General features: G+C 41.1%; 1 protein-coding gene across 1 annotated transcript in view; it reads right to left on the bottom strand.

The window, feature by feature from the left end:
• Nucleotides 1-25,630, bottom strand: part of Hook1 (hook microtubule tethering protein 1) — a 45,407-nt gene extending 19,777 nt beyond the window's left edge. The window contains 9 exon segments of the mRNA XM_051164371.1: nt 857-1,023; nt 2,867-2,950; nt 6,096-6,158; nt 6,966-7,033; nt 9,881-10,013; nt 11,083-11,133; nt 13,980-14,052; nt 17,595-17,680; nt 25,451-25,630. Of these exon segments, the coding sequence (XP_051020328.1) occupies nt 857-1,023; nt 2,867-2,950; nt 6,096-6,158; nt 6,966-7,033; nt 9,881-10,013; nt 11,083-11,133; nt 13,980-14,052; nt 17,595-17,680; nt 25,451-25,513 (788 nt within the window). The 5' untranslated portion in view covers nt 25,514-25,630.
• Nucleotides 25,631-27,506: the final 1,876 nt, after the last annotated feature.

Raw genomic sequence — 27,506 nt, 5'->3', positions numbered from 1 at the left:
CGGAAACAAGTGATTGTATTTGAAAATGCTCTGTGGCTTAGAAAGAAACATCATGCCAGTGAAACCCTCCTAATGATCAGCGTTACGCCACGGTTCGCTGCTTCCAGGCAACACATGCTGAAGCTTAAAGGGGCTCAAAAATATGCATCTCGCAAAAAAATCTGAATATTTACACGAATACTGACTGTGCTAAACAGAGAGAACTTTATTTAAAAAGAAAAAACAGAAAGAAAGACAATAAATAAAAGAAAACCTATGTGACAAGGATAAAGGCTATAGGAAGGAGTCCCATGTATCCTCACAATTTTGTTTTACAAATTTGAAATGATATAAAAACATATGGTAAGAACAATTAAAACACCTGTTCTCAAGTCTTGGCACAAGGCTCAGTTGTTACCTCAGAGGAGGGAAACATCAGAAACAGCCAGCATTTACTAAAGGTAAGAGCTTCGGCTGTTTATTTTAAAGAGCACTATGTTAGCAACTTTTTAGGTTAAGAGCTGCATGCATTCTTTTATTTACAATTTACTTCTATGGCGGCACACTCTGCAAGGCCTCTGGGACCCCCACGACGCTTACTGCCTCTGGCCAAAACTTGGATTGTACCTATGAATGCCTTTGTTTTAATGTACATACCCTACCTCGTTAACCTGACCGAACCCTGTGAGGAATGCACCACTTACACCCTTTGGTATTTTTGTTAGGAGTAATCAGTGTCCTAAACCAAATGGCATTTTTGTTAGTTGTACTTTAATCAATGTCCTAAGCATGTAAAATTCTCAATCATCAGATATTGAAAATTATGACTTTAAACATTAGTTTAATAAAACTCAATAATTTCTACTAAAAATACTACCTATAGTTTTCTTCTTGTAATTGCTCTAGTTGTAGCTGTGCATTAAAATACTTCTTCGCAACCATTGTGCTTGGATCATCAAAAGAGCCGTCCAACTGGTCAAGCTTTTCGTTCATGATCTCATTCTCGGAGATGAGTGAATTCTTCTCATCCTGAAGTGCAGTCACCTGAGAAACAAGCATTAATAGCAAAACAACCTCCCAAGACGTGGGAGCTCTGTATTCTGACTGAGGAATGAACAGTCGAGTAGATGAAACCTTTTTTTTTTCTTCTCTCTTTTTTTTGTTTTTTTTGTTTTTTGTTTTTTGTTTTTTGTTTTTTTGAGACAGGGTTTTTCTGTGTAGTCCTGGCTGGCCTTGAACTCAGAGATTTCTCTGCTTCTGCCTCCCGAGCACTAACACCTGGCTCAGATGAAACTATTTTTAAGGATTCCTCCAAAATTAGAACTCTGAGCACAGGAATTTTAGATCAAACAAGAGAAGAGATCAATATTTGAGGTAATTTTAAATTACCCCAAATCAAAAAATACAATTTGCTAATTTTCAAATTGTGGTTATTTTTCTCAGCCTACGCTATCATTTTAGGTTGAGAGTAGGAAATTACACACAAACACACACACACACACACACACACACACACATATAATATGGGTGGGCATTCCACTGAGTTCAGAGGTTTAGAGCGACCTTGGCGGAATCAATTCCCTCCTTCTACCTTTGCGCGCGCGGGCTCCTAGTCCGGGCTCTGCGCGGGCTCCTTGACACCGTCCTATCACTTCACTGGAGATGTCCCCGTTGTTCTCCCTCAGCAGAGCTCCTGAACTAACTCCTGCTTTAGAGCTACCTAATGCATTAAATAACTCTTGCAATGAAATTGTGCTTCATTTTGCTTTGTAACACATACAAGTGAGCTACATACACAGGCCGAGACTATGGCACGAGGTGAACAAGAAAAAAAGCAACTTTTTGTTCTAAGGTCAGTGTATTCAGCCATACATACTTGTCACATAGTTCGGTAGGTACCTACCCACCTGTCACAAATTCTACAAAGATTATGACTGTAAAAGTAGAAACAAGGATTTATGTAAGAGATGCTTGAGTTACTCGCATATAAACACCGTAGGGTCTGACTGAGACACAATGAAAGGTTACAGGTGGAGGAGGCTACTCGATCATTTGAGATTTGGGGATATCCGCATATACATAACATTGACATAGCATGCAGCCCATGCTCACGCTGAGTAGGCAGCATGGTGGCACCACAAGAAGCCACAGGAGCACTTAAATAGCAACGGCCACAGCTGCTGACTACTACACCAGCAATGCTGTGCCCTGATACAAAGTTAGCACAAACCCTCCTATGGTTATTTTAACTTTAAGAAGAAACATCAGAAGCTTCAGAGAGCAGGGAGCGGGTACTCCCTGAGATGAGAAGGCACACTGCTGGATGGCTTCTCAAGTGTTTCCTCCAGAGTCTTTCTGATTTTATTAACTGACATGAGTTTGTATCGTGGTATAAAACATATTCTGTTCTAATCCTTCACCTCAGCCACTTTTTTTTTTTTTGCAGTGTTACCATCTTAATCCCCATTATTATCATAATCACCTTGATTCAGAAACATTGTCACTCTTACTACAATCAATAAATGAACAAAAGGTGCCTTCACTATCAACATTAAAAACTTCTAGGAGCATGGGGCAGCACCTCAGCAGCACAGAATGCACTTACAGGACCCAGGTTTCAATACTCAGTGGAAAATACACACATACATATGCACACATACATACATACATACATACACACACACACACACACACACACACACACACACACAGATGAACCAGAGAGAACATGCATGTTATCAGAGGGTCATTAATCAAGCCAGTAACTTTCAAAACAGAGTAAAGTATTTGCAGAACTCCTGTTTACACGTTGAAGAATCATTTCGATGTCTCTCCCATGAAATAAATTAAGGCGAGCTCTCCTCTCCGCAGGCTACCCTGTCCATACCTGCAGGTCCAGTTCCTGGCACCTCTGCTTTAGCTCTTCCTTTTCTGCTATGGCCTCCTGAAGGTCTTCTAAAGCCTTTTTAAGCTGGAACAGAAAATCATTCTCAGTACAATCAAACAGGTGAAAGAAATGAGTAAAACCATTCCAGACCTCAAAATGGAAACAGAAGCAAGCAAACAAACAAACAACTCACAAACTGAGGGAATCCTGGAGATGGAAAATTTGGGAAAAGATCAGAAACTACAGATGCAAGCACCACCAACAAAATACAGGAGACGGACGAGAGAATCTCAGGTGTAGAAGGCACAATTAAAGAAATCAGTATGTTGGGGAAAGAATATGTTAAACCTAAAGTTTATGATACAAAACCAAAAGAAGGGAAGTGTATGCACACACACACATGCCAACATCAAAATAACAATCACTGGTTATTATTATCACTCAACATCAAAGGACTCAATTCCCCAAAAAAAAGACACAGGCTAACAATGAATGTGAAAACAGGATCCATCACTCTGCTGTAAACAGGGAACACACCTCAGCAACAAAGATAGAAATTACCTCAGAGTAAAGTGCTGCAAAAAGGTTTTACAAGCAACAGACACAAGAAGCAAGCAAGCTACAGTAGCATTCTAATATCTAATAAAATACATTCAACAAAAATTAATCAAGAGATAGGGAAGGGCATTTCATACTCATCAAAGGAAAAGTCCCCCAGATGGCATCTCAATTCTGAATATCTATGCCCCAAATCAAGGGCACCCACATTCGTAAAAGAAATATTACTAAATCTTAAATCACACACTGAACTCCACACATTAATAGTGGGAGGTTCAAACAGAAACTAAACAGAGATATAATGAAACTAACCAATGTTATGAGTCAAACAGACCTAACAGATATCTACAGAACATTTCATCTAAGCACAAAAGAATATACCTTCTTTTCAGCATCTCATAGAACCATTCCTCAAATTAACCATATACTGGGTCACAAAGCAAGCCTCAATGGATACAAGACAACTGAAAGGACCCCTTGAATTCTATCAGATCACCATGGATTGAAGCTGGACTTCAACAACAACAGAAAGCTTACAAACTCATGGATACTGAACAACTCTACCCAATCAATGATCACTGGGACAAGGAAGATATAAAGGAATAAAAGACTTTCTAGAATTCAGTGAAAATCGAGGCACAACATAGCCACCTTACAGGACACAATGAAAGCATTGTTAAGAGGAAAGTTTATGGTGCTAAGTGTCTTCATAAAAAAACTGGAAAGATCCCCTATCAGTAATTTAACAGCACACCTGAAAGTTCTAGAACAAAAAGAAGCAAACACACCCAAGAGGAGTAGATTACAGGAAATTATGCAACTTAGAGCTGAGGTCAATAACTTAGAAACAAAGAAAACAATACAAAGAATCAAGGAAACCAAAAGCTGGTTCTTTGAGAAAATCAACAAGGTAGACAAACCCTTAGCCAAACTAACTGAAGGCAGAGAAACAGTACCCAAATTATCAAAGTCAGCAATGAATCACAGAACATAACAATAGACACTAAGGAAATCCAAAGAATCATTAGGTCTTACTTTAAAAACCTGTACTCCACAAAATTGGAAAATGTAAATGAAATTGACAATTTTCTTGGTAGATACCACCTAGCAAAGTTAAATCAAGATCAGGTATGTTCAAAGGAGCCTTATTTGTAACAGCCAGAGACTGGGAACAACAAAATTAAATCAAGATCAGGTATGTTCAAAGGAGCCAGAGACTGGGAACAACCTAGATGACCCTCTACTGAAGAATGGATAACGAAAATGTGGTACATGTACTCAATGTAATTCTACTCAGCTATTAAAAACAAAGAAATCATGAACTTTGCAGGCAAATGGATGGAACTAGAGACAATCATCCTGAGTAAGGTTAACCCAGACCCAGAAAGGCACGCATGGTATGTACTCACTTGTATGTGGACATTAGCCATAAAGTACAGGATAAACACTACAACTCATACACTCAAAGGAGCTAAGTAACAAGAAGGGCCCAAGGGAGGACGCTTACATCTCAATCAGAAGGGGAAGGAAAACAGACATAGCAGGTGGATGGAGGAAGGGACGGGGAGGGAATCCAGTGAGTGGGAAGAGAGGGCTGAGAGAGAAGGGAAATCAGTGGGGGACATCTCTGGGATGAATCGGAGTCCTAGGGAAAGGGAAGCTCCTAGGAGTCTATGGGGTGACCCTAGCTAAGACTCCTAGCAGAGGGCGATACAAGGGACCACCTCCTGTAGCCAGAAGGGGGACACCGACACACCCAAAAAAATCTTTCCATCCAAAATTTGCCCTGCCTACAAGATGCAGCAGAGATTGAGGGAATGGCCAACCAATGACTGGCCCAACTTGAGACCCACCCCATGGGAGAGAGCTAACACCTGACACTATTAATGATACTCTACTATGCTTATAGACAGGAACCTAGCATAAATGTCCTCTAAGAGGCTCTATTCCAGCAACTGATGGAAACATATGCAGAGACCTACAGCCACATGTTAGGCAGAGCTCGGGGAGTCTTGTGAAGAGTGGAAGGAAGCATTGAGTGAACCAGAGGTGTCAAAGATACCACAACCAGACCTACAGAGTAAACTAACCAGAGCCTGTGTGGGCTCAACGAGACTAACCACCAATCAAAGAGCACGCATGGGTTGGACCTAGGCTCTTACACATATGTAGCAGATATGCAACATGGTCGTTATATGGGTATCCTAACAACTAGAGTGTGGTGGGGGCTGTCTCTGTCTCTGTTGGTGGCATCTGGATATCCTTCCCTAGCTGGATTGCTTTGTCTGGCCTCAGTGGGAAAGTATGTGTCTTGCCCTACTGGAACTTGATGTGCCAGGATGGGTTGGTACCCACAGGGGAAGGAGGTGCCTCCCTTCACAGAGGAGAACAGGAATGGGGGTGTGCATGTGTGGGACTGGGAGGAGAGAAGGGAGGGGGCTGCAACAAGCATGTAAAGTGAACAATAAATTAATTAATGAAAATATCAGAATGAACATAAATGCAAAGAAAAAAGCAAATATATATTAATACCCAAAAGTATGACCCTATAGCACATCAGATTCTGTTTCAAAGAAGTGAACATCACACATGATTTTTAAACATTGTAAAATAACTGGTAGAGGAATCATGTCACCGTTGTCAACTGTCTCCTCACACAATAAAGTCTTACCTGCTGTTCTAATTCTCCAACAGTGTCACCTGCAGGAGTGTTCACTATTTCTTTACTCATCAACTAGGAAAACCAAAATAGCAAAGTTAAATACAACAGTGCAATGTTTGTGAAAATCTATTTACTTTACTTGGTTTATATTTAGTTTCTCTTGCTTTAATTTAATGATTCTTAGAACATTCATCAAGTAAAAATTTTATTAGCCACAGAAGCAAATACCTTCAAGTGTATTAGTGATAATATTACGAGTTTTAGCAGGCATATTACTATTAAAACAAATCATTTTTTTTTTTAATGGAAGAGTCGTTCATTTCTTTTCTAAATCAGGGTTCTTATGAGGTAGACTAAGCCAGGACTACAGAGTACTGCCCCTCTTAAAAAATGACTCATATCATATACTAACACTTTTCACCCAAGAGTTATAACTGGTATTAAGAGCAAACAGTGTACCCCAAGAACTTGAAATTCCTTCTATTTATGTCTGATCATAGTTTTAAACTCAGGTTATTTGGCTCCAAAATCTAAATGTACCAGATACATCTAGTGGCAGGAAGAAGTGGAGAGTCCCACAGGCAGTAGGGCTGGTTACTACTTTGCTCTTATTAGAGGAAGGTATTAAAATGTACTGGAAGGGCCTGGGGAGTTAGCTACATGGTAGAGCATAAGTCATTGGACCCTGGGTTTGATCCTGAGCTCCAAAATAAAACAAAGGTACTTTGAGATACTAATTACCAACTGGCTTTTAGAATTATGGGTTCCTAAACTGGACTTGAAGGGTTTTACTTATTTTTAATTATTAAAAAATTTACATGTAGTTGCACATAACTTGGTTCAGGGTCTTCATGCCCACGTGAACACTGTATCACTCACCTCCTGAATTGCAGTCATAACCACATGTTGAACAGATTCTTCCAGAGTCATTATGTTTTTAATATGTTCTATAATTTAAAAAGTTAAATTTGTCATGAAATCTATTCTTTACTATTTCTTAACTATTTAATAATCAAAGTGTAAAAAGTAAGTAACCATTAAGTGATCCTTCAAGCAAATACACTAATTCACTAATAAGTCCATTAAAAGCAAGATGAAAATATTTACCTTAGTAATTTTAAAATGTTAGCCCCTCCTCCCCAAAAAAATCCTTCAGTTTTTCTTTCCTAAAGTTTATTTATTTATATGAATGCTGCCTGCATGTACACCTGAAAGATAGTAGAGGGCATCAGATCCTGCTATAGATGGTTGTGAGCCACCATATAGTTGCTGGGAATTGAACTCTCAGGACCTCTGGAGGAGCAGCCAGGGTTCTTCACCACAAGCTATCTCTACAGCTCCCCATTTACTGTTCCTAAGTAAAGGAATTAAAAAAAAAAAAAAAAACTGCAAGTAATACTCAAACAATTGATTATAACTATCCAATTTTAGATCCACAAATTTGTGTTGTACCATTTGCATTCCAGGAAGGCTTTCAAAGGCATATATGCCGCCTTCTGCAACACCTGTGCAGCATCCTCTAACTCTCAAAGACACTTAAACCTTCATCATAAACATATACAATGAGTAAAGGTTATTCATTCCAACAGGAAATTATCTTAATCAAATACGTCAGATATCTGCAGACGTAAGTCCACTTCAACCGTATGATCGTCACACAATTTTTGCCCTCAAATGTACCCATTGCTTTCCTGTTTTACCCATTGCTTTCCTGTTTTACCCACTGCTTTCCTGTTTTATTGATTCTTTTAGAGGTTCCTGTTAAGTCTTCTAACTCTCCCTTTCATTTGTAATGCTAGGAGTCTGAAAGGTTATGGTGGCTCTTGCCCACTAACGGCTCAGGAGGAGAAAGGAGTTAGCGGAAGAATACACCAAAGACATATGGTTCCCTTTACGTTCTGGATGACCAGACGCTTCAAGCCGGCTGAAAGCTACGTAAGAACAGCCGTCCCCTTTGAGAAGAGCGCTACGGATAATCAAGCCAATTCTACTTCAAAGTACAAAAGTGCACAAGTTGTTTCATTACTTTGAATTTAGGGGTTCATTTCTTATGAATATTTTGGTTTTGTTTTTCATATTTTGATTTCTTTTGCAGCTCTGAGGATGGAATTCAGGACTCCACATATGACCGCTGAGTGCTCTACTACTAACCCACCCCCTCAGCCCGCCCTACCACACCCTCAGCCCGCCCTACCACACCCTCAGCCCGCCGGCAGCTTTTATTTCACTCTTCAAGTCTAATTTTTAACCCAGACACATATTTTGAAAGTTAAAACTGCTTCTTTTAACCCAGACACATATTTTGAAAGTTAAAACTGTTTCTTACATGTACTGCTTATTAAGCCATCACTTATATCTCCAGAAACTGACATTCTTTTCAAAAATATAAAGAATACTTAAAAATGCTTAGGCTAAATTATGAATGAGATAGTGTATTACAATTTTCAGGGTGCAACAAAATCATTAACAGGGGAAATTACAGCTTAAAAGTGCGAATTGTGGCTTATAATATAAGCATGGTGTATTCACAAGAAAATGAAAGGATGCAATACAAGAAAATAAATAATATTAAATGAAATAGAATCAAAGCCAAATGTTACTTCTCTGAAAATGAATTATGTTTGAAACATACATAATTTAGGCAAAAATGTTATAAATAACCAGAAACCTAGACTAGAATCATTCAAAGAATAAAAGAACCGTAATTGTAACAAAAAGTACTAGATTTAAACCCCAGTGATTCCTTTTCAAATTAATAATAGCCAGGGCATTTTAACCTGTATGAGTAAAAAGTCTTACTATTCTCTCTCTCTCTCTCTCTCTCTCTCTCTCTCTCTCTCTCTCTCTCTCTCTCTCTCTCTCTCACTCTCACTCTCACACACACACACACACACACACACACACACACACACACACCCCAAAGATCCTTAGTGTCCCCTGGCACTAATATAATAAAAGTGATTACCTGCCCTGTGAAAAGGCAGCTACTGAATGGCAGACACTGCAATAGAAAAGTTTTATGGTGCGTGTATGTGTGTGCGCGTGTGGGGGGGGTGTGTGGGGGGGGTGTTTAATAAACTACTGTTGATGTCATGTTCTTTTATATTTCTTGAGCCTGTTCTTATTGAATTCACTTGTCTGGTATCCTTTCCTGACCACACACAAGTTTTTCTGAAAGAGGCATACTCAGCGCACGCTCTGGGCAGCGCACACAGAAGCAGGGTCACAGCTCTTCCTGCCCATGCTGATTCAAGCGCCCACTGGGAAGGAGACCCAAGGCTACTCAGTTTATTTTTAAGACATTTTGTGCTCAGAAGCACATAGATTACTTATCTATACTAATGTAATTACTTGTATGTACTAGTGTAATGTACCAATTCCATTAATATTACTGTCCCAGTTCTCAAAAGAAAAGAGTGAACAGGCTTTTTTCTAAACAGAGTAGCAATTATTTAAAGAAATTTGGATTATAATTTAATATCTGAATATTTTATTATTAAATATTAAATGAACCTAAGATCTACCTCTTCTTTACTGGTCCTAAACACCAGATATTAAACAATTTCAATTAAACATGCTTAACTTAGGCACTGACCACAGAATAGAGGTCACTCAAGAGCTGCAGCACTCACTGCTGATGACATGGGTTAGAACTTTGATCTAGTTTGCACTGCAGGGTAACCCAGCCACACTGGAGCAAGAAGACAATGCCTTCCTGCTTATGCCAGCACTCAGAACTAGCAATGCAGACATTTCTAGATAGTGGGCACCTCAAATGATTAGAACTTGATTACCTTGCTTCTTTTCACAGTTGACTGCACAGCCTAGAATAAGCTGAAGCAACCTCCCAAGCTCCACAGGATCTGAACACTCGGTTATTTGGTTTAAATCAGGGATAAGTTCATCAGAAATCTGCTGCCCCAAAAACTAAAGAATTAAAATAATAAATTAGATTATTCATTTATGCAGGCTACAAAGAATTTACATCATTATTAAAAGAAATTTTAATTCAAAATAAATCCATAAATTAAGAAATTAAGAGTTAAGAAATTGAACGGCTGGGTGTAGTAGCACACGCCTTTAATCCCAAGACTTGGGAGGCAGAGGCAGACAGACCGCTGTGAGTTCGAGGTCAGCCTGGCCTACAAAGCAAGTCCAGGACAGCCACGGTTACACAGAGAGACCCTGTCTCAAAAAAACAGCAACACAACAACAACAAAAAACAAACAAACAAGAATCAAATCACAAGTTAGTAATATTGACTAAAACCAAGTCAACAACATTCTGGTCCCTTCTCAATACTCTGGTCAGTTGTGTTTCCTATTTATTTGACCTCATATCAGAAAAACAAGGACTTATAAAGGAGGACCCAGGCTAATTCACCACAGCAGAAATGCTTCCCTGGGGAGTAGTAAAGAGGATGTGTTAGCCCAAAAGGGCTAAAGAAGGCAGAATTAGTCAGGGACCTGAAGGGACGCAGACCGTCTGAAGAAAGCTTGTGGTCGTATGTATCACCGAGACTCACAGTGTAAGCCACTGCACTTACAACAGCTTACACTTTTTCTAACCTTTTCTTTCTTTCTTTTTTTTTTTTTTAAGCTTATTAAGTTTCTAAGGATTCTGGGCATGTAACACATTGAAAATTCTCAAAGCAATATTAAAACTTTCCCCAAAACCTATCAAGTTTATTTCTGTTAATGTTAAAAAATTGAAGGAAACTCTTTACTAACAAAATCAATCCAAAGGCTACCAATTATTAAGCAATAAACTCTATTTGTAAAAATAATCAGTTTAGAGTATCAAAACAAAAGCTGCCTTCCTCTTCCCTCCACTTTGGAAATGTTTAATCCTTAAATCTTATCACCAAAGTTTTGAGTGCCCTGCTCTATAAGTAACATTTTAACTATTATAGTTAATGAATTTCATTCCAATAGAATGCTAAAAGTAATTAGTTAAGTAACTGACACTTCTGTTTAAAATCAAGTATTTCTTGTACCTCGTGGTAGTAACTTGTAATTCCATGGAGGACTTTCTTTAGGTTACTGGCCTAAAGTAGAACAAAAGAAGAAATGGTTTGTTTCATGTTAATAATGAAAGGCATACACAAAGGTGAGAAATAATCACTTTTCTAATAAAAACAAAACATTATTGAATTCCTCACCAAGAAAAAGGTGTAATAAGCCTAATAATAGAAACTCAAAATACTCATATGAAATGAAAATTGTCAGAACTGAAAAAGGAACATCAGAATCATCAGGAGAGACTTAAGGACTCCTCCCTCTGAGTTGATGGGAAAAATTCACAGAACATACATAAAACACACAGTGCACTATCAACAAATTTACCAAACACAAACCTTAGAGAACAAACGAGGTTGCATATTACTTTCAACTACACTTGGACATGACATAAGTGAGAAAGTAAGTCACTGTACAAGTCAAATATTCTACATCCAGGTATGTTCTTAGGGCAAAAATGGGTTTTATTTTTACAAACCTATAAACAAAACCACCACCAAATACAGGTAAAGAATATAAAAGACATAAACTAACTGCTTTCCTAGTTCTAATTCTCTCATAGGTTTTTTGTTTGTTTGTTTGTTTCTATTAGTAGATAAGTGAATTTATATGTTGTTGAAAGTATAAAATGTAATGTGCAGCATCACTGCTTCCATTGTGAATGTCAGTTCTAATTGTAAATAAGTTCATTAAGTTGTATATACTTTGGGTCTGCCTAATTTTGATGTGTGATGTTTTTAATTATGTGCAAAGCTGAAATTAAATGAGAAATCCATAAATAATAGGTATTTAAATTTTAAATTAGCTAAGTTTCCCACAGGTAAAGAATGCATTTACAAGTAAAATTACCAAGCATTATGGGCTAAGTGAAAATAAAAACGCAGGGTATCAGAATGCATAAAGGCCGTGGGCTGGAAGAAGCTGAGCAGATGAGCCTGACGCTCATCCTAAGAACCCTGTAATGTGGGAAGGGAGACAGCCCTTCACACACTTGTTCTCTGACCTCCACACATACAATGTAGCAAGGGCACACTTCCACACACACAGCAAATAAACAACGATAATAAAATATTTTATGATATATGGAATTAGTGAGGCAATGTTTAATATTAGGAGAAAAAGCAGGCCTAACATTTATTATCGAAGCCTCTTCAAGAAGCAAGACAAAGAAGAACACATGAAAACAGAAAAAAGAGAAAATCAGTGAGGAGGTCAATGAAATAAATGATTTTTTAAAATACAAAACTGAAAAATAATCAGCTGGATGTTATTAAGGGAAAAATACAAAAGTCAACATCAGAAAGAAATAGTAAGACATCATTTATAGATCTCATACATGAGACGAAGAGAATGCTCAGTGGTTAAGAATGGTGACTGCTGTTCCAGAGGACGGAGGTTCAGTGGCCACACCCACATGACAGTTCACAACTGGCTGCAGCTCCAGCTCCAGGGATTAAATGCCCTCTTCTGCATACACACGGATGCACACGGTACCGACACACATGTATATAAAATACTCAATACATACAAAATAACAAATAATTTTAAAAGAATATATATTATATATGTTCATTAGTATAGTATTATAGTAGCCCTGTAAAGAACTACATGATACAAATTAAACATCCTTTATGGAACAAACACAGGCCTCCCAAGACACAAGAAAACTCAAAGCAGTAAATCAGCTTTAAAAACAAAACTATTTTTTTAGATTCTTATAAAATTAAACATATATGCACACAATTCAGCAATTCCACCAAGGAATTTCCCCCAAAGAAATTAAGTGTGAACAAATAGTCATGTACGGAGTTCATTGCCACAGCCTAAAGTAGAAATAATTCAAATATCGCATGGCGTGAACAGTTGAACAATTAGGTGTAACCCTGTAGTACACAACAATGAAGATGTAAGTACTAAAACAGGCAACACGGATGAATCTCAACATCATTATATGAGGTAATGGAGTCTGCACACACAAATGGTATGTGCTGCTTGTTTGCATTTATACACAATTCTTGAAGTAAGGAGCTCTAGTGACCCAAAGCACATCAATGGCCACCTGAGGCCAGTCACTGGGCAAGGACTACTTAAAGAGAGCACACTATATGCCCTTGGCTGGCAGAAATGCTCTTTATTTACAATGATGTTTATCTGTGCATAAACTCAGGTGTCCTGGTTTTCTTGTTGCTGTGGTAACACATCGGCAAAAACAAGTTTGAGAGAAAGGGGCTTATTTGGCTTCCACGTCCTGATGGCAGTCAGTCCCTGAGAGGAGTCAGGGCGGGAACTCCAGCAGCAGCCGAGGCTGCTGCTTAATGACTTGCTCTCAGGAACAGCGTCCAGCCTTTCTGAACCTCCCAGGACTGCCTGCCCAGGGTGGCACTGCCCACAGTGGGCTAGGCCTTCTCATGTCAATTAACAATCAAGAAAATGACAACCAAACATGCCCGCAGGCCAATCGGATGGAGACAGTTCCTCTTCATTGAGGCTCTGTCCTCCAGGGTGACTCTAGCATGTATCAAGGTGATAAAAATTGGCTGGCATAGTATGTGTTCACTCAAAAGGAAAAATACACTCATGAATTAACTTCTAAAAGAGCAGTGCCCCTCCCCTCGGCCCAGAGCCCCGACCAACTCTGCGCAGTGCCCCTCCCCTCGGCCCAGTGCCCCGCCCATCTCTGTGCAGTACCCCTCCCCTCGGCCCAGTGCCCCGCCCATCTCTGCGCAGTACCCCTCCACTCGGCCCAGCGGCCCGCCCACCTCTGCACAATGCCCCTCCCCTTGGCCCAGCGCCCCGCCCACCTCTGCACAGCGCCCCGCCCATCTCTGCGCAGTGCCCCTCCCCTCGGCCCAGTGCCCCGCCCACCTCTGCATACCTTTATTCTCCAGTTGTCGCCAACATCATCTTTAATTCGGCTTAACCAAGATTCGTTGAACCAAGCTACGTCACTAAAACAAAAATAATAAAGGCTAAACTTTAAAATGGTTTTTATAACAGTTTAATCATTTAATTTATTTACAGTTTAGAATCTATAATAGTGAGATTAGCAGTAATTTAAATGAAGCTGCTAATTTTTTTGTGACTGGGAAAATTATAACTTGGAATTTTTCCTCATTTAAGTGATCAACATCTGTAATTTAACAAACACTAAATATTTATTTAGCATTAGGCATTCTGTTAGTACATGATCTAGATTAGGAAGCCCAGAGAAGCACAAAGATCCCAGTGCTTGGACGGACGTGTCTACTACCATTCACCCTCCCTATCTTAGGGGCAAAGGAGAAAGGCAAAGCAACCTGCTGCACGTGCGCTGGGACATGCCACACCTCAAGCACTAAAGAAAATTCGCTCTCATTAGAAATAAGGTCCTAGTGTTTATACTGAAGGTCATGACAAGTATCTGTCACATAAAAGTGTTATGGACGTAACAAGGTTTTAAACATACTACATATACCAGCACAGTAGCAGTCTATAGTCTAGAGTACTTGGAAACCTGTCCTCGGGACTGAGAAACCCAATATGAAGACTACACACCGACTCTTAGAGAAGCAGCTACTGAAGGAAGTAAGAGCACACGTAACTGAAAGAGTGGCTAGTGAGGAAAACCACAACACACTTATTTTCTGATAAAACTAAGCGAAAGCCGCATTATTCTGTGCAATTCCTTCCAGGATATGTCTTCAAGAACTTCAGCAGCTAACTCGAGGGAGTAACTATTTCTACGTTACTAATAACAACTTCATTGCTGGCCGGTGCCCAAGACTATTCTTGAACAGAAATCTATCAGAAGGACTCGAGGTATTGGATTTCTGCTGTTACTGCTAAGTGAAAACACTGGCTTTGGAGTCAAACTAAGCTAATATAAATCCCAGCTTCACTGTTTGGCTTCCAAAAGAACAGTTTGCTCTTTATACCCTCAGTCCTCATGGATACAATGGACATAAAAATAATAATACCCAGTTTATAAAGAAAAAACTTAAATGGTGGCTGTGAAGACGCTCTGTGTATTTCGGTTCAGATCTGCGGCTGATATGTAATAGCCGAGTGCAGTACTGCCAAGCGCTGGGGGTGAGATGGGGGCAAAGACACACAGATCCTGGGAACTGTCACCTAGCCTACCCAAAATGGGGAGCTCCAGGTCACACATTAACCTGTTCCTAAAAACAAGGTAGGCAATGATTGAGGAAAATATCTGACACCAACCTTTGGGTCCATAAGCATGCAAACGGACAATCAGACACAGGAATAATCATATAATGGGATCTATCATGATATATTTAGTAAATACTCAGATGTCAGCTATCTGCCCAAATACCTACAAAATGGAAAAGGCATAACGATGACTAAGGTCTGCATGTTTCAAATCTGAGCCACATTCCTCTTTACAAAAGACATGCAAACATGGCACAAGCAAGCATATATTGTGGACCAGTTGGTCAAGAGACAGAGCCAAGCCTTTCTTCTGGGGAAGTGGAATACATTCTTGGTGGTATTATGTAGAACATTTCCCAAAAAGTTATGTTTCTTTCACATCTGTGCCTATAAATAGGAGCTTTTTCAGAAACAGGGTCTTCACAGACTCAATCAAGGTGGGAAAAGATTATATTGGCTTAGAATGGGTTCCTTAAGACTAGTTCCCTTACAACGGGACAGACATAGGTACAAACACAGGAAGGCTAAACAGGCACCGTGGCTCTAGAAATGCCCAGGACTACCAGACACTGGAAAAGGAAAGGAAGACCCTGTCGCTGAAGCGTTGCAGTGAGGTCAGTCCATCCGACAGCTTGGTTTAGCCTTCTCTCTACAAGAACTGTAAGAGGCTGAAGCTGTGTTGCTAAGTCACACCGCCTGGGGCACTCTTACAGCAGCGCTACAAATTTTTCCACAATTGAAGCTGCTACATGAATTTTTAAAAGACATACACATATTACATATCCAAGCTAAAGATAAGGAACTACAGAAGCCATTGCTAAGTCTGTGGTTCCCATGACTAATCTTGCAGCTTAGACAACTGTTTAAGGTCTTATGTAGACACATACCTGCCTCATAAACAAAAATGATTGTCTAAGATGTTGCCTTTTCTTTAAAAAGCAGAATTTATCTTCTCACATTTAATAATTTTTATGTGATTTGGTATGAATCACCAGTAAAATTTATTATAAATGTTACCAAATACAGTGATTTAAAACAATCAAAGAAATACAATGAAATCAGTCTTTTTATTAGAATTATAATACTCTGATCCAGATAAAGAAAAAGGTATCCTTAGAAGTCTTACTGCGCCAAATATAGACTGCTATATAAAGATTAGAAAACAAAATAAAGGTCCCTTTGATAAGGAGGCTACACTATCAAGGAGTACACTAAAACAGGCCGATGAAACTACTGGGGGAGTGCTGCCGGAGGCGGGCAGGCAGGCTGGCTTGGACCTATTAGGTCACTGGTCATTTGTTCAGTGATGAAAGTTTTCTTATTAGCTAATCTATTTTATTTTCCTTGTAAAATAAAAGCTACCAGAAGACAGTAACACACACACATGAACAAGGATAAAGAGAGGGCGACAGGGCAGAAAGACAGAGAATAAAAATGTGACTGTGGAAAAGATGCCAGGTATCATTTAGACAAAATGCACCCGGTGCTACTCCTAACAGCGCTGGTCAATCTAGGAGAGCAAACAGGAAATACCCTACAGCACAAATCCATTAAAGCTCATCAACACAAACGGAAATGATGTCTTTGGCCAAGTGCTTATGTCATGTCCATAGTCCTAGCAGTCTAGTGGATGAAGCAGGAGGGCAGCTCTAAGTTCAAGGGCAGTCTGCACTACACAGTAAGGTCCAGGCCAGTTTAGATGAGCGTAAAACTCTATGTTAAAAAAACAGGAAAAAACAGGGCTGGTTTGTGGGGTGGATACGAAGACAGCACTGTTAAGTGAATGGATGGATGGGCGCCTTTTGTTCATGCCAACCAAAACATAGCCAATTCTGAACTCATAATTTTAAAATAATGTTTAGTGTACACTAATATATCAAGAGACCAGACATTTAACTACTAAAGTCTTGCCCATACTTTATAACTTCAAAGTCCATTCACTTAACATGATTATCAGTGGACTCGTAAATTACTATTATTTCAATATTAGATTTTTAATGTAATCCTTTTTCCAAATCCAGAATTTTCTGTGTCAAAAGTCTCTAAGAATCTCCATGTAAAGAGCCCTCATAAAAAACAATCCACATCTGTAGGAAACGCAGGCAAGTTTATCACTCATTTCGCCTTTTTTCTCTTCAGTTTGGTTTAAGTGCATCTTTATAAACTAGCAAGGAATCATGAGGCAGCAAAATGTGTTGTTCCTAGTTGAAAGGACGCCTTGGTGCCATATGTCTGACTACGTCCACAGGATAGGATGAAATTTCAGTCACCTCGATACAAGTGTTGCAGCTGCTACTGAGTTTACTTTCTAATTAGGAATACTTTGGTCACTACTCACATTTGATGAAGAACTTGTGCCATGGTCACTCCATTAGTCAGCTGTTTGACATCTTGACAAGGTGAGGCAGTCTTGAATGTTTGCAGCTAAAATGACACAAAACCAATTACCTTACTGTTGAATTGTCCTTATAATACAAAATAAATAAATAGAAAGTAATTAAAGTATATAAAATAAAGCCTAATGTAGTACCTAATAGAGTAAAATATATAAAATCAAGCCTAACATAGTAAAACACTGACACAACATATGAAAGTATTCAGCATTTCTGAGTAATACAAACTCAGATATATCTACTGGAAGAGAAAGAACTTTTGAGAAAGCTGAACATTTGTAAGTTAAATTTTCACCGAAGTTACTTGATAGGAAATAAAAGCTAGAAGTGTTAAGTCTAAAACTACTTATGCCTTATGAATGCACTCTGAAAGAAACAGGGACTATCCAACAATTAGCCACAGAGGACAGAGTGGTGTCAATCTAGACTGTTAACATTTCAAATGTTGATTTTAAAAATGTTCATGAGGGTGACGAGAAGGCTCGGTGGATAAAGGCATCTGCTGGAAAGTGTGATGGCCTGTGCTCGGTCTCCAGAGCGCACAGGGCAGAAGGAGAGAACCACAGTGTGATGGCCTGTGCTCAGTCTCCAGAGCGCACAGGGCAGGAGGAGAGAACCAACTCCTCCAAGTTGTTCTCTCACCTCCATGCTCCAGCCATTGCACATGTGCAAATAATTACACAAGCACAATAAACAAAAAGAGAAAAGGGATCAATTAATTTAATTAAAGCTTGTAATTTAGGAGAGCCTTCTCATAGAAAGTTCCTGGACAGGTCTTGGGAGTTAAACAGCAAAACTATGAAGTCAAGGACCAGAGGAGGAAGCATCAGAAAATACTAATCTTTTTATCACAGATACAAGAGAAGAGATGGTGTGTTTAAGAAGCACACACTTCTGTGTCAGTAACAGGGATGAGAAGAGACTGTCAACCATGAGAACTGAAGAGACAGGCAGGAGTCAGGATGCCAAAGGACTGTGACAAACAGCGTAGACTCCATCTTATCCTTACTAAAACTATGTATGTAATGAGAAAGCACTGAAGAGTTTCTACCACAGAAGACGGTTGGGAGAATCAAGTAATGCAGGGCACGTAAGTAGATCATGCGTCTACTATGTGGCTATGTGTTCAACGGCTACTAGCACAGTTGATAGGGACAAGCTAAGTTCTCCTGACGTGTAATAATACAGGGAAAACACATGTTCAAATCTGCAGCCACAGTAAGTCAGAAAATCCAGTGGTCTTCGTACATGTTGGCTTTAGGGAAATAAAGAATCAGTTAGGAGCTACAGTGAGGAAGAGAGAGGTCCAACAGAGGTGCAGCGCGCAGTGTGCTTGTTTAGGGGAGATCAGTTGTGAGGTTCCTGCAAGCACCCTGTTTATAAATGGGCAGCAGAGACACAGGGTGAAGGGGATGTATGACCTGTGAAACAGGAAGTCTGCAGTTGGGTGGGAAGATGGCGGCTGGACACAAGACTAATTTAAAAAACCAGTAGCCCTCCTGTATACAAATGACAAACAGGCTAAGAAACAAATAAGGAAAATATACTGTTCACAATAGCCACAAATAATATAAAGTATTTTGGTGTAACTCTAACCAAGCAAGTCAAAGGCCCGTATGACAAGAACTTCAAGTCATTGAAGAAAATACCAGAAAACGGAAAGATGGCCCATACTTCTGGATCAGTAGGATTAGCAGTAAAAAATGGCTATCTTACCAAAAGCAATTTACAGATTCAATGCAATCCCCATCGAAATATCAATACAGTTCTTTCCAGACCTTGACAGAACAATTCTAAACTTCATATGGCAAAACGAAAAAACCAGAATAGCTAAAACAATCCTACACAATAAAAGAACTTCTGGAGGCATCTCCATCCCTGACTTCAAGCTGTACTACAAAGCACTAGTAATAAAAACTACATGGTACTGGCATAGAAATAGACAGGTTGATCAATGGAACCGAATTGAAGACCCAGAAATAAACACACACACCTGTGGCTACTTGATTTTTGACAAAGAAGTCAAAACCATACAATGGGAAAAAAAGACAGCATCTTCAATATATGGTGCTGGTCTAACTTGATGTCTACATGTAGAAAAATACAAATAGGGGCTAGAAAAATGGCTCAGCGGTTAAGAGCACTGGCTGCTCTTCCAGAGGTCCAGAGTTCAATTCCCAGCGTCCACACGGTAACTCACAAGCACCTATAATACGATCTGATGCCTTCTTCTGGTATGCACGTATGCATGCATACAGAACATTCATATACATTAAATAAATACATCTTTAAAAAGAAAAAGAAAAATGCAAATAGATCCATATTTATCACCCTGCACAAAACTCAAGTCCAAGTGGATCAAAGACCCTAATATAAAACCAGAGACACTAAATCTGTTAAAAGAGAAAGTGGAGAAGAACCTGGAACACTTTGGCACAGGAGACAACGTCCTGAACAGAACCCCAGGAGCCCAGGCTCTAAGGTCAACAATTACTAAATGTGAACTCTTGAACCTGAAAAGCTTCTGTAAGGCAAAGGACACTCAATAGAACAAAATGGCAGCCTACAGACTGGGCAAAGATCTTCACCAATCCTCCTCTGGCAAAGAGCTAATATCCAAAACATATAAAGAACTCAAAATATTAAACACCAAGAAACAAAATAACCCAATTGAAAATGTGGCACAGCGCTAAACAGAGAATTTGGAAAATGCAAATCAAAATGACTCTAAGACTCCATCGTACACCAGTCAGAATGGCTAAGAACAAAAACTCAAGTGACAGTACATGCTGGTAAAGATGTAGAGACAGGCAAGCACTCCTCCATTGCTAGTGAGAGTGCAAACTTATAAAAACCACTTTGGAAATCAATATGAAAATTAGGAGTAGTGCTACCCTAAGACACAGCTTTACCACTCAGGCGTATATAGGCAACAGATGCCCCAGACAAGGACACTTGCTCAACTATGTTCATAACAGCTTTATTCGTAATAGCCAAAATCTGGAAACAATGTTGATGTCCCTCAACCAAAGAATGGATAAAGAAACAATGGAATACTACTCAGCTATTAAAAACAAAGAAATCATAAAATTTGCAGGCAAATGGATGGAACTAGAAAAGATCATCCTGAGTGAGGTAACCCAGACACAGAAAGGCATACATGGTACGTACTCACTTATAAGTGGGTTTTAGCCATATACAGTAGAGGATAAACATACTACAATGCACAGACCAAAAGGAGATAAGTAACAAGGAGGATCCAAGGGAGGATGCTTAAATCTCACTCAGGGGAAACAGAGTAGACAAAGGCAGTGGTTAAAGAGAGGGAAGAAGGCAGGAAAGGACCACAGAGAAATATGAGAGTGGAGATCAGACCTATAGAGAGCGGGGGGGGGGGGGGGGGGAACTATTAGGATGGAGGGCATCTCTGTGACAAGCTGGAGACCTAAGTCAGAGACGGTTCCTGTGAGGATATGAGGAGGATTCTAGCAGAGACACCTAGTAGCAGAGGCCATAGAGACTGAAGAGGACACTCTCTAACTAGACAAGACTTCCAGTAGAGAGAGGGGAACACCAACCCACCCACCAAATCTTCAACCCAAAATTTTCCCTGCCTACAGGATGTGCAAGGAAAAAGATAGAGCAGAGAGAGCAGAGACTGAAGGAATGTCCAACCAATGCCTGGCCCAGCCCAAGACGCACCCCATGGGAGAGAGCCAGCCTCCGACACTATTAATGATACCCTGTTATGCTTGCAGACAGAGGCCTATCCGAGTTGTCCTCTAAGAGGCTCCATTCAGCAGCGGTTTGAAACAGATGCTGAGACTCAGAGCGAAACACTGGGTGAAGTGTAGAGAATCTTGTATAAAAGTGGGAGGAAGGAGAAAAAGACCAGGAAGTGTCAGGAGCTCCACAAGAAGAGTAACAGAGCCAACTAACCAGAACCCAGAGGGGCTTGCTGAGACTGACACACTAACCAAGGACCATGCATGGACTGGACCTAGGCCCTCTAGACTGATGTAGCAGATGGGCAGCTCAGGCTTCTTGTGGGTCCTCTAGTAAGGGGACTCACAGAGCAGGCTGTCTCTGACATGGACTCTGTTGCCAGCTTTTTGATCACTTCCCCTGGTGGGACTGCCTTGCCAGGCCACAGGGGAGGAGGACAAGCTCAGTCCTGATGGAACTTGATGACTTGGGGTGGTTGGGAAGGGAGGGTACTCTCCTGTTCTGAGGAATAGGGGAGGGGAAGTGAGGGGAGGGTGGAAGAGTGGGGCTGGGAGGAGAGGAGGGAGGGGGCTATGATGGTGATGTAAACAGAATTTTTTTAAAAAGTGGTCAACTTCAGAGTATTAGGCAGAAGAATCCTGATAGGAAACAGTGAGATGGCTCAGCAGCAGAAAGCACTTGCTAACAAACTCAACATGAGTTCAATTCCCGGAACTCGCATGGAAAGTAGCTCCCTCAAGTTGTCCTATCTCCGCATGTGCAATGACTGAAAACAATTTAAGCAGTCTGAAAAATGCACTGTAGACGTATACAGAAGGTGTATATATGAAATGGAGTTGCCTCTCTGCACTATGTTTAAATCAATATCAATGTCTCTTAAAACATCTGCAAATGAGTTAGTAACAGAATGTAATTTCACTTGGGTAAACTGAAAGGCTTTATAACCAAAAACAACAGAAATATTTTTAAACGGGACTGACAAGATGGCTCAGGGTTAGGAGCACTGGCTGCTCTACCAGATCCAGTTCCACCACCTTCAGGGCAGCTCACAGTCATCTTTTTAATTCCACTCTGAAAGGACACAATACCCTTTTCTGGCTTCCCCAGGCACTAGGCATGCTTGGAGTGCCCGGGTGCACGCGCGCGCGCGCACACACACACACACACAGAAATAGTCATACACATAAAAGAAAAATTTAAAATCTCAAAATATAATTTGATCAATTATGTTCTTAGATTGCACATACATTTGCTTTTACTCTCTTTTACTTGTTAAAGTTATAGTGGAAAAAAAAGAATCATTAAAACAATTTATCTCAATATCCTAGCTATTGGGGAAAATTGAGCTCAAATGCAATTTAAAAAAAAAAAATCCCACAACATTAAAACTCAAATTAGAATTTGAAAACATCTCTTCAAACTTACACATTTTCTCTCTTATGTAAATTATACCATTTTCCCTTTGACCTTGCATTTTCTAAATAGCAGTACATTCAAAAAACTATTCAAAAGAAACATTCAAACCATAAAATCTAACTGTAAAGGAGTTACCAGAAGAGACACCCTTCACCTCGCCAGCTTCTCTTGATATTTCTGCTTCTGGTAAGACCTTCCTGGGGTAAAAAGCAGCCCTCGATCCAACCACCTCTCACATGCAGGATTTGGCCCCACTGTGACTATTTTCCTTCCAATCTTATGAATCCTACCACTGCTTCTCACACACAAACCTACTTAGCCTATTGTCCAAACAGGACAAGGTGGGCAACAAGGAGGTTCAGAAAGGCTGGTGTAGAACAATCTAATCTGAAAGGCAACACCAGACGCAACACATGAATGGTGAAAAGCAACCGGCTAAAAGGATGACCTAAAAGGGTATTACTATGTAGAGGGGAAAGGAATGACGATGTCTTCTATATGTATGTTATGTTGAAAAGCACAAGTTCTGCAAGAATCCTGAACTCAGTGCAGCATGCTGGGCCTAGAGGTGTGTGGCCTTGAGGAACATCTAGAAAGATCAACTATGGTGTGGCTGGCGAAGGAAAAAGAAGTATGAATGAAGTTCTTGGAAAACAAGATGGAGGAGATTTTCAAGTCACAAAAGGATGGACTGTGTCACACGTTGTACTTACTGGATTTGCCAAACACACAGGAATTAAAGTCTTAAAGAAAGGAAATTCAAATGCAATGAGCCAAGAGTGAACAGAAAGTAAAAGTATAAAGGTAAGGGTTTTTTGTTGTTGTTGTTGTTGTTGTTGTTGTTGTTGTTGTTTTCAAATTTACTGGGAAAGAGAAAACACCATAGCCTGGAGTACCCAGAGTGGTGACTTAGTTATTTTGAAGATAGTAAAAGATTTAAGTAAATGCAAACAAATAAAGGAAATGGCTAATAGAACAGTGCACTAAGTAGCAGAGCCTCTTGGCACAAGCCTGCAATCCCAGCTGCTTGGGAGGAAGAAGAATAATCAGCCAGACTGAATTCAAGGCTAACCTGAGCACCTTAGGAGAGATGTCCTGACAAGTAAGAGGAGGGTTGAGGATACAGCTCAGTTGGTAGGAGCGCTTCCAGGGAACCCTTGTTGAGGCATGGGTAATGGGAGCAGCAGAAAAGAAAAACAAACAATGTTCTAAAAGAGCTGGAAGGAACAGGGTTGAAAGGCAGACCCCAAAATAAAGAGGTGGTCTTACGCCTCAAGGACAAGATTCAATTCCGGGTAGAGCTAAATAGAGCATGCCGAAGCTCCCAAAGAAGACTTAACAGTGTCGGGGAGAAAGCAGCAGTGATGGGTTGTCAGCCTTTCGCTTTTCTCCCATGTACAGCAGCCTGCGAGTGCACTGCACGGACCAATTAGCAACTGCTAACTGGCAGCCCTCTGTTGTCTGTGAATCCTTATCTGGTTCGTATTTTTTCAGATCTTGGGGAACTTTGCCTTCCATTGTAATTATACACAGATCTGCTAGTTAAACCGATTCCTGAGAGCCTAGCTCAGAGTAGAAAGTTAAAAACAAAGCACTGCTTTGTGAAAGGTTATGGCCATAACATTTGGCAATACTGTAGTGCAGTTTAAGAAAATCTTGTACGTCACCGTGACCTCACAGGGGAGTCCGTGACATCATAAAGAGCCTAGTCTATCCTGACAGATGATTAGAGTACAAAATTGAGAGACCTACACACACCCGACGGTTAGCCGTTTGTCTTAAACAAAGCAGATCATTAAGATACTGCCTTCTTTCTTTAAAGAGAATATCTAACCCTAAATACTAATTTAAATGAACATGCAGATTGACAACGAGCTAAATGTTGTAAACCCTGAAATCCTAGCTACTGGCATTCTAGTTAAAACTTGTTATTTAAGCCCAAAGTGGAAAAGTTACTCCAAATTTCAAACACTCACAGAGATCTTTCCCACTTGCCCTTTGGATTTGCTGGCATTAGGAGCTGGGTAGGCAATCTCTCGGAGGAGGTAGGTAATCCCCCCCCCCCCACAGTCTACTTATCACTCCAATTGGACACACTGATCTCCACACAACTAGAAAGTCATCAACAGCAGTTTGTAGCGTCAAATACTATCCTAGCACAACCAAGGGTTAGGAATCCCACACCTGGATGCCAGTTCTGTCCTGTCTAGGCAACTTCAACAGGTTACAAAAACCATTTCGCCCACTGGAAAAATCTGAGGACGGAACTAGTCCGTCAAGTTGGTACTAATAAATCCTGCGTATAGATCAAGTGTAAACAAACAACAAAAGTGCCATTTTTTTTTTTTTCACTTTAAGGGAAAACAGAGGGAAAAGGATGGAAGGAAGGAAGGAAGGAAGAAAAAGAGCTCCTCGGTCATTCCTCTTAAGCTGTGCCTAAAACCACGGGTGCTGCTGCTGCGTGGGCCCAGAGGGGACCGCAATCTAGAAACAGAGGTGGCCAGCGGCCTCCTAGCCACCTGTGTGCGCAGCGGGGCGCTGTGGCTGCGCGGAGAGCCAGGGTCCCCGACGGGGAGGCGTACGTGGCAGCCGGAGGTCCGGTGCTCAGCTGGCCCCGCGGGCGGCCTCGCTCGCCGTCGGGACCCGGAGCTGCACTCACCCAGATGATGAGGCTGTCGCACAGCGGCAGCTCGGGCGGTGGCAGCGGCTGCGGGTCCTCCATGGTCCGGGAAGCTGGACGTCGCGCTCCCGGCGGCGGCGGCGACAGATGGGACCTCCGCCCGGGGGCCCGCGTCAACGACCTGCGCGCCCGCCACCGGAGCTCGGCTGCCAGGCCGCCCGGCGCCCGCGCCCGCTCACGCCGCTCACGCCGACGTCGCCCACCGCGTCCGCCCCGCGCCGCCGCACCTGAGCCGGCCCCGCCCGCGGACCGCGCGCGCGCACGCACACACACACACACACACAGACACACACACGCACGCACACACCCACACACACACCGGGGCGCTGAGTGACCCCGCCGAGCACCAGTCACAAAGAAGCTGGGCGCCCCGCGAGGCCGGCAGGGCGGGAGCAGCGGGAACAGGTTCCCTCCACCCCCCAGGAGGGATGCTGATTGGACGCGCTCCAGGGGTCTCTCGGCCAATCACGGACGGGAAAGCCCGGGGAGGGCGGGAGGAGAGGGAGTGGGTGGGCGGAGGTTTGTGACCTGGCAGGTGCAATGTGGGCGGGGCTGGACTGGAGGGGGGGCGGGGAAAAGGAGAGCGCGCCTGCGCGGGCTGGAGTGGGCAAAGGGTAGTAGCAGCCTTGAGCCGCTCGACTTGCAGGTCGGCCTCTCAGCTGCTTGACACCTGAGCAGACCCATGCTCCTCGTGGTCCTATGAGAACCACTTTCCTCCTACGCACTCATGGGGAAGATATGTTTTAATTTGAAGACGTGTACCAAGAAATGAGTTTCCTAAGGGCGTTGGAGGGGGCAACAGACCTTCACGCTGCCTAAGTCCAAGAAACAAGCGCTCACATGATCACAGGTGATGGCACGTTTCATTTTTTAAATGGGGCAAAATAAGGAAGGCCGTTTCCAGACAGAAAAAATGAAATGACATTCAAAAAGCACAGGCGGTTTGTGTATCCTCTACCCCCCTCTTTTAGGGTTGAAAAATAAAAATCTGTTTTCTCTGAGGATGTTGGTGGCATGGTACATAAAATCTGGAAGCTGGCATGCCAACATGATGGCTTGTGTTGTTATTTGGAACAGGCTAGAACAGTCTTGCTCTTGGTTCTCACAGCTTCGCTCATTCATTAATCCATCATTAATCTATACTCTGCATTAAGCAGTGGTTCATCTAAATCTCACTATTTACATTGAATAAAACTGTTGGATGATAAGTTATAACCCCCTACTATAAATCAATCTTATTTTTACAATACAGCCAGGACATTTGCTGGCATCCTTGATGCTATCTCAGAATTTTGGTGAAGTGTCTTGAGTTGCTTAATATTCTGGACACTGTAAACAGTAATGTAATTTCATAAAAACTACAGGCAGTAAGAACTGAAGAGTCAGTATTGTTAGTCCTCCCCCCCAACCCGCGTACCCACTGTTGCTCACAACTTTATCTTACGGTAGAAAGTCCAGCCTTCACGTTCCTAGAAGTCACTCTAGTTAAAAAATAGGCACACATTGTGAAAATAATGTAAATTATAAACCATACGTACTTTGAAACACATGAGGATACATACCACTGAGAACCACAGATTAGTGACCTATTGAAATATTTAATGAGTCAACAGGAAGGGGGCTATGCTATCGGACTCCAGATAAATAGAAAATTCGTTTTCGGAGCGGGGGGGGTGCGGGGGGATAACCATTTAAATACATTGTTAGGGAAAGTTGGTGAATTGAGAAAAAAGTTCAATTATTTAAAATTTCAATAGTTAGAAAAACACATCTTGAAATACAGAAATAAAAGACTAATTCTGAAAAGTGTGAAATGAATATAGCTCTAAAGCAAAACTTTAGGGGGAAATTGATGCACTTATCCGGGAAATTTAAAGCTGTGCTTTTATTTTCATTGCTGTGTGTCTGTAACTATTAGCTGCAGGCTCCCTTGATGGCCAGAAGAGGGCATCAAATCTCTTGGAGCTAGAGTTACAGGCAGTTTTGAGTAGCCTACCATAGGTGTTAGGAACAGAACTCTGGTCCTCTGCAAGAA

The sequence above is a fragment of the Acomys russatus genome, chromosome 2, assembly GCF_903995435.1.
Source record: "Acomys russatus chromosome 2, mAcoRus1.1, whole genome shotgun sequence".
In the NCBI taxonomy this organism is placed as follows: domain Eukaryota; kingdom Metazoa; phylum Chordata; class Mammalia; order Rodentia; family Muridae; genus Acomys; species Acomys russatus.
This window is presented reverse-complemented; position numbering and strand designations above follow the sequence as displayed.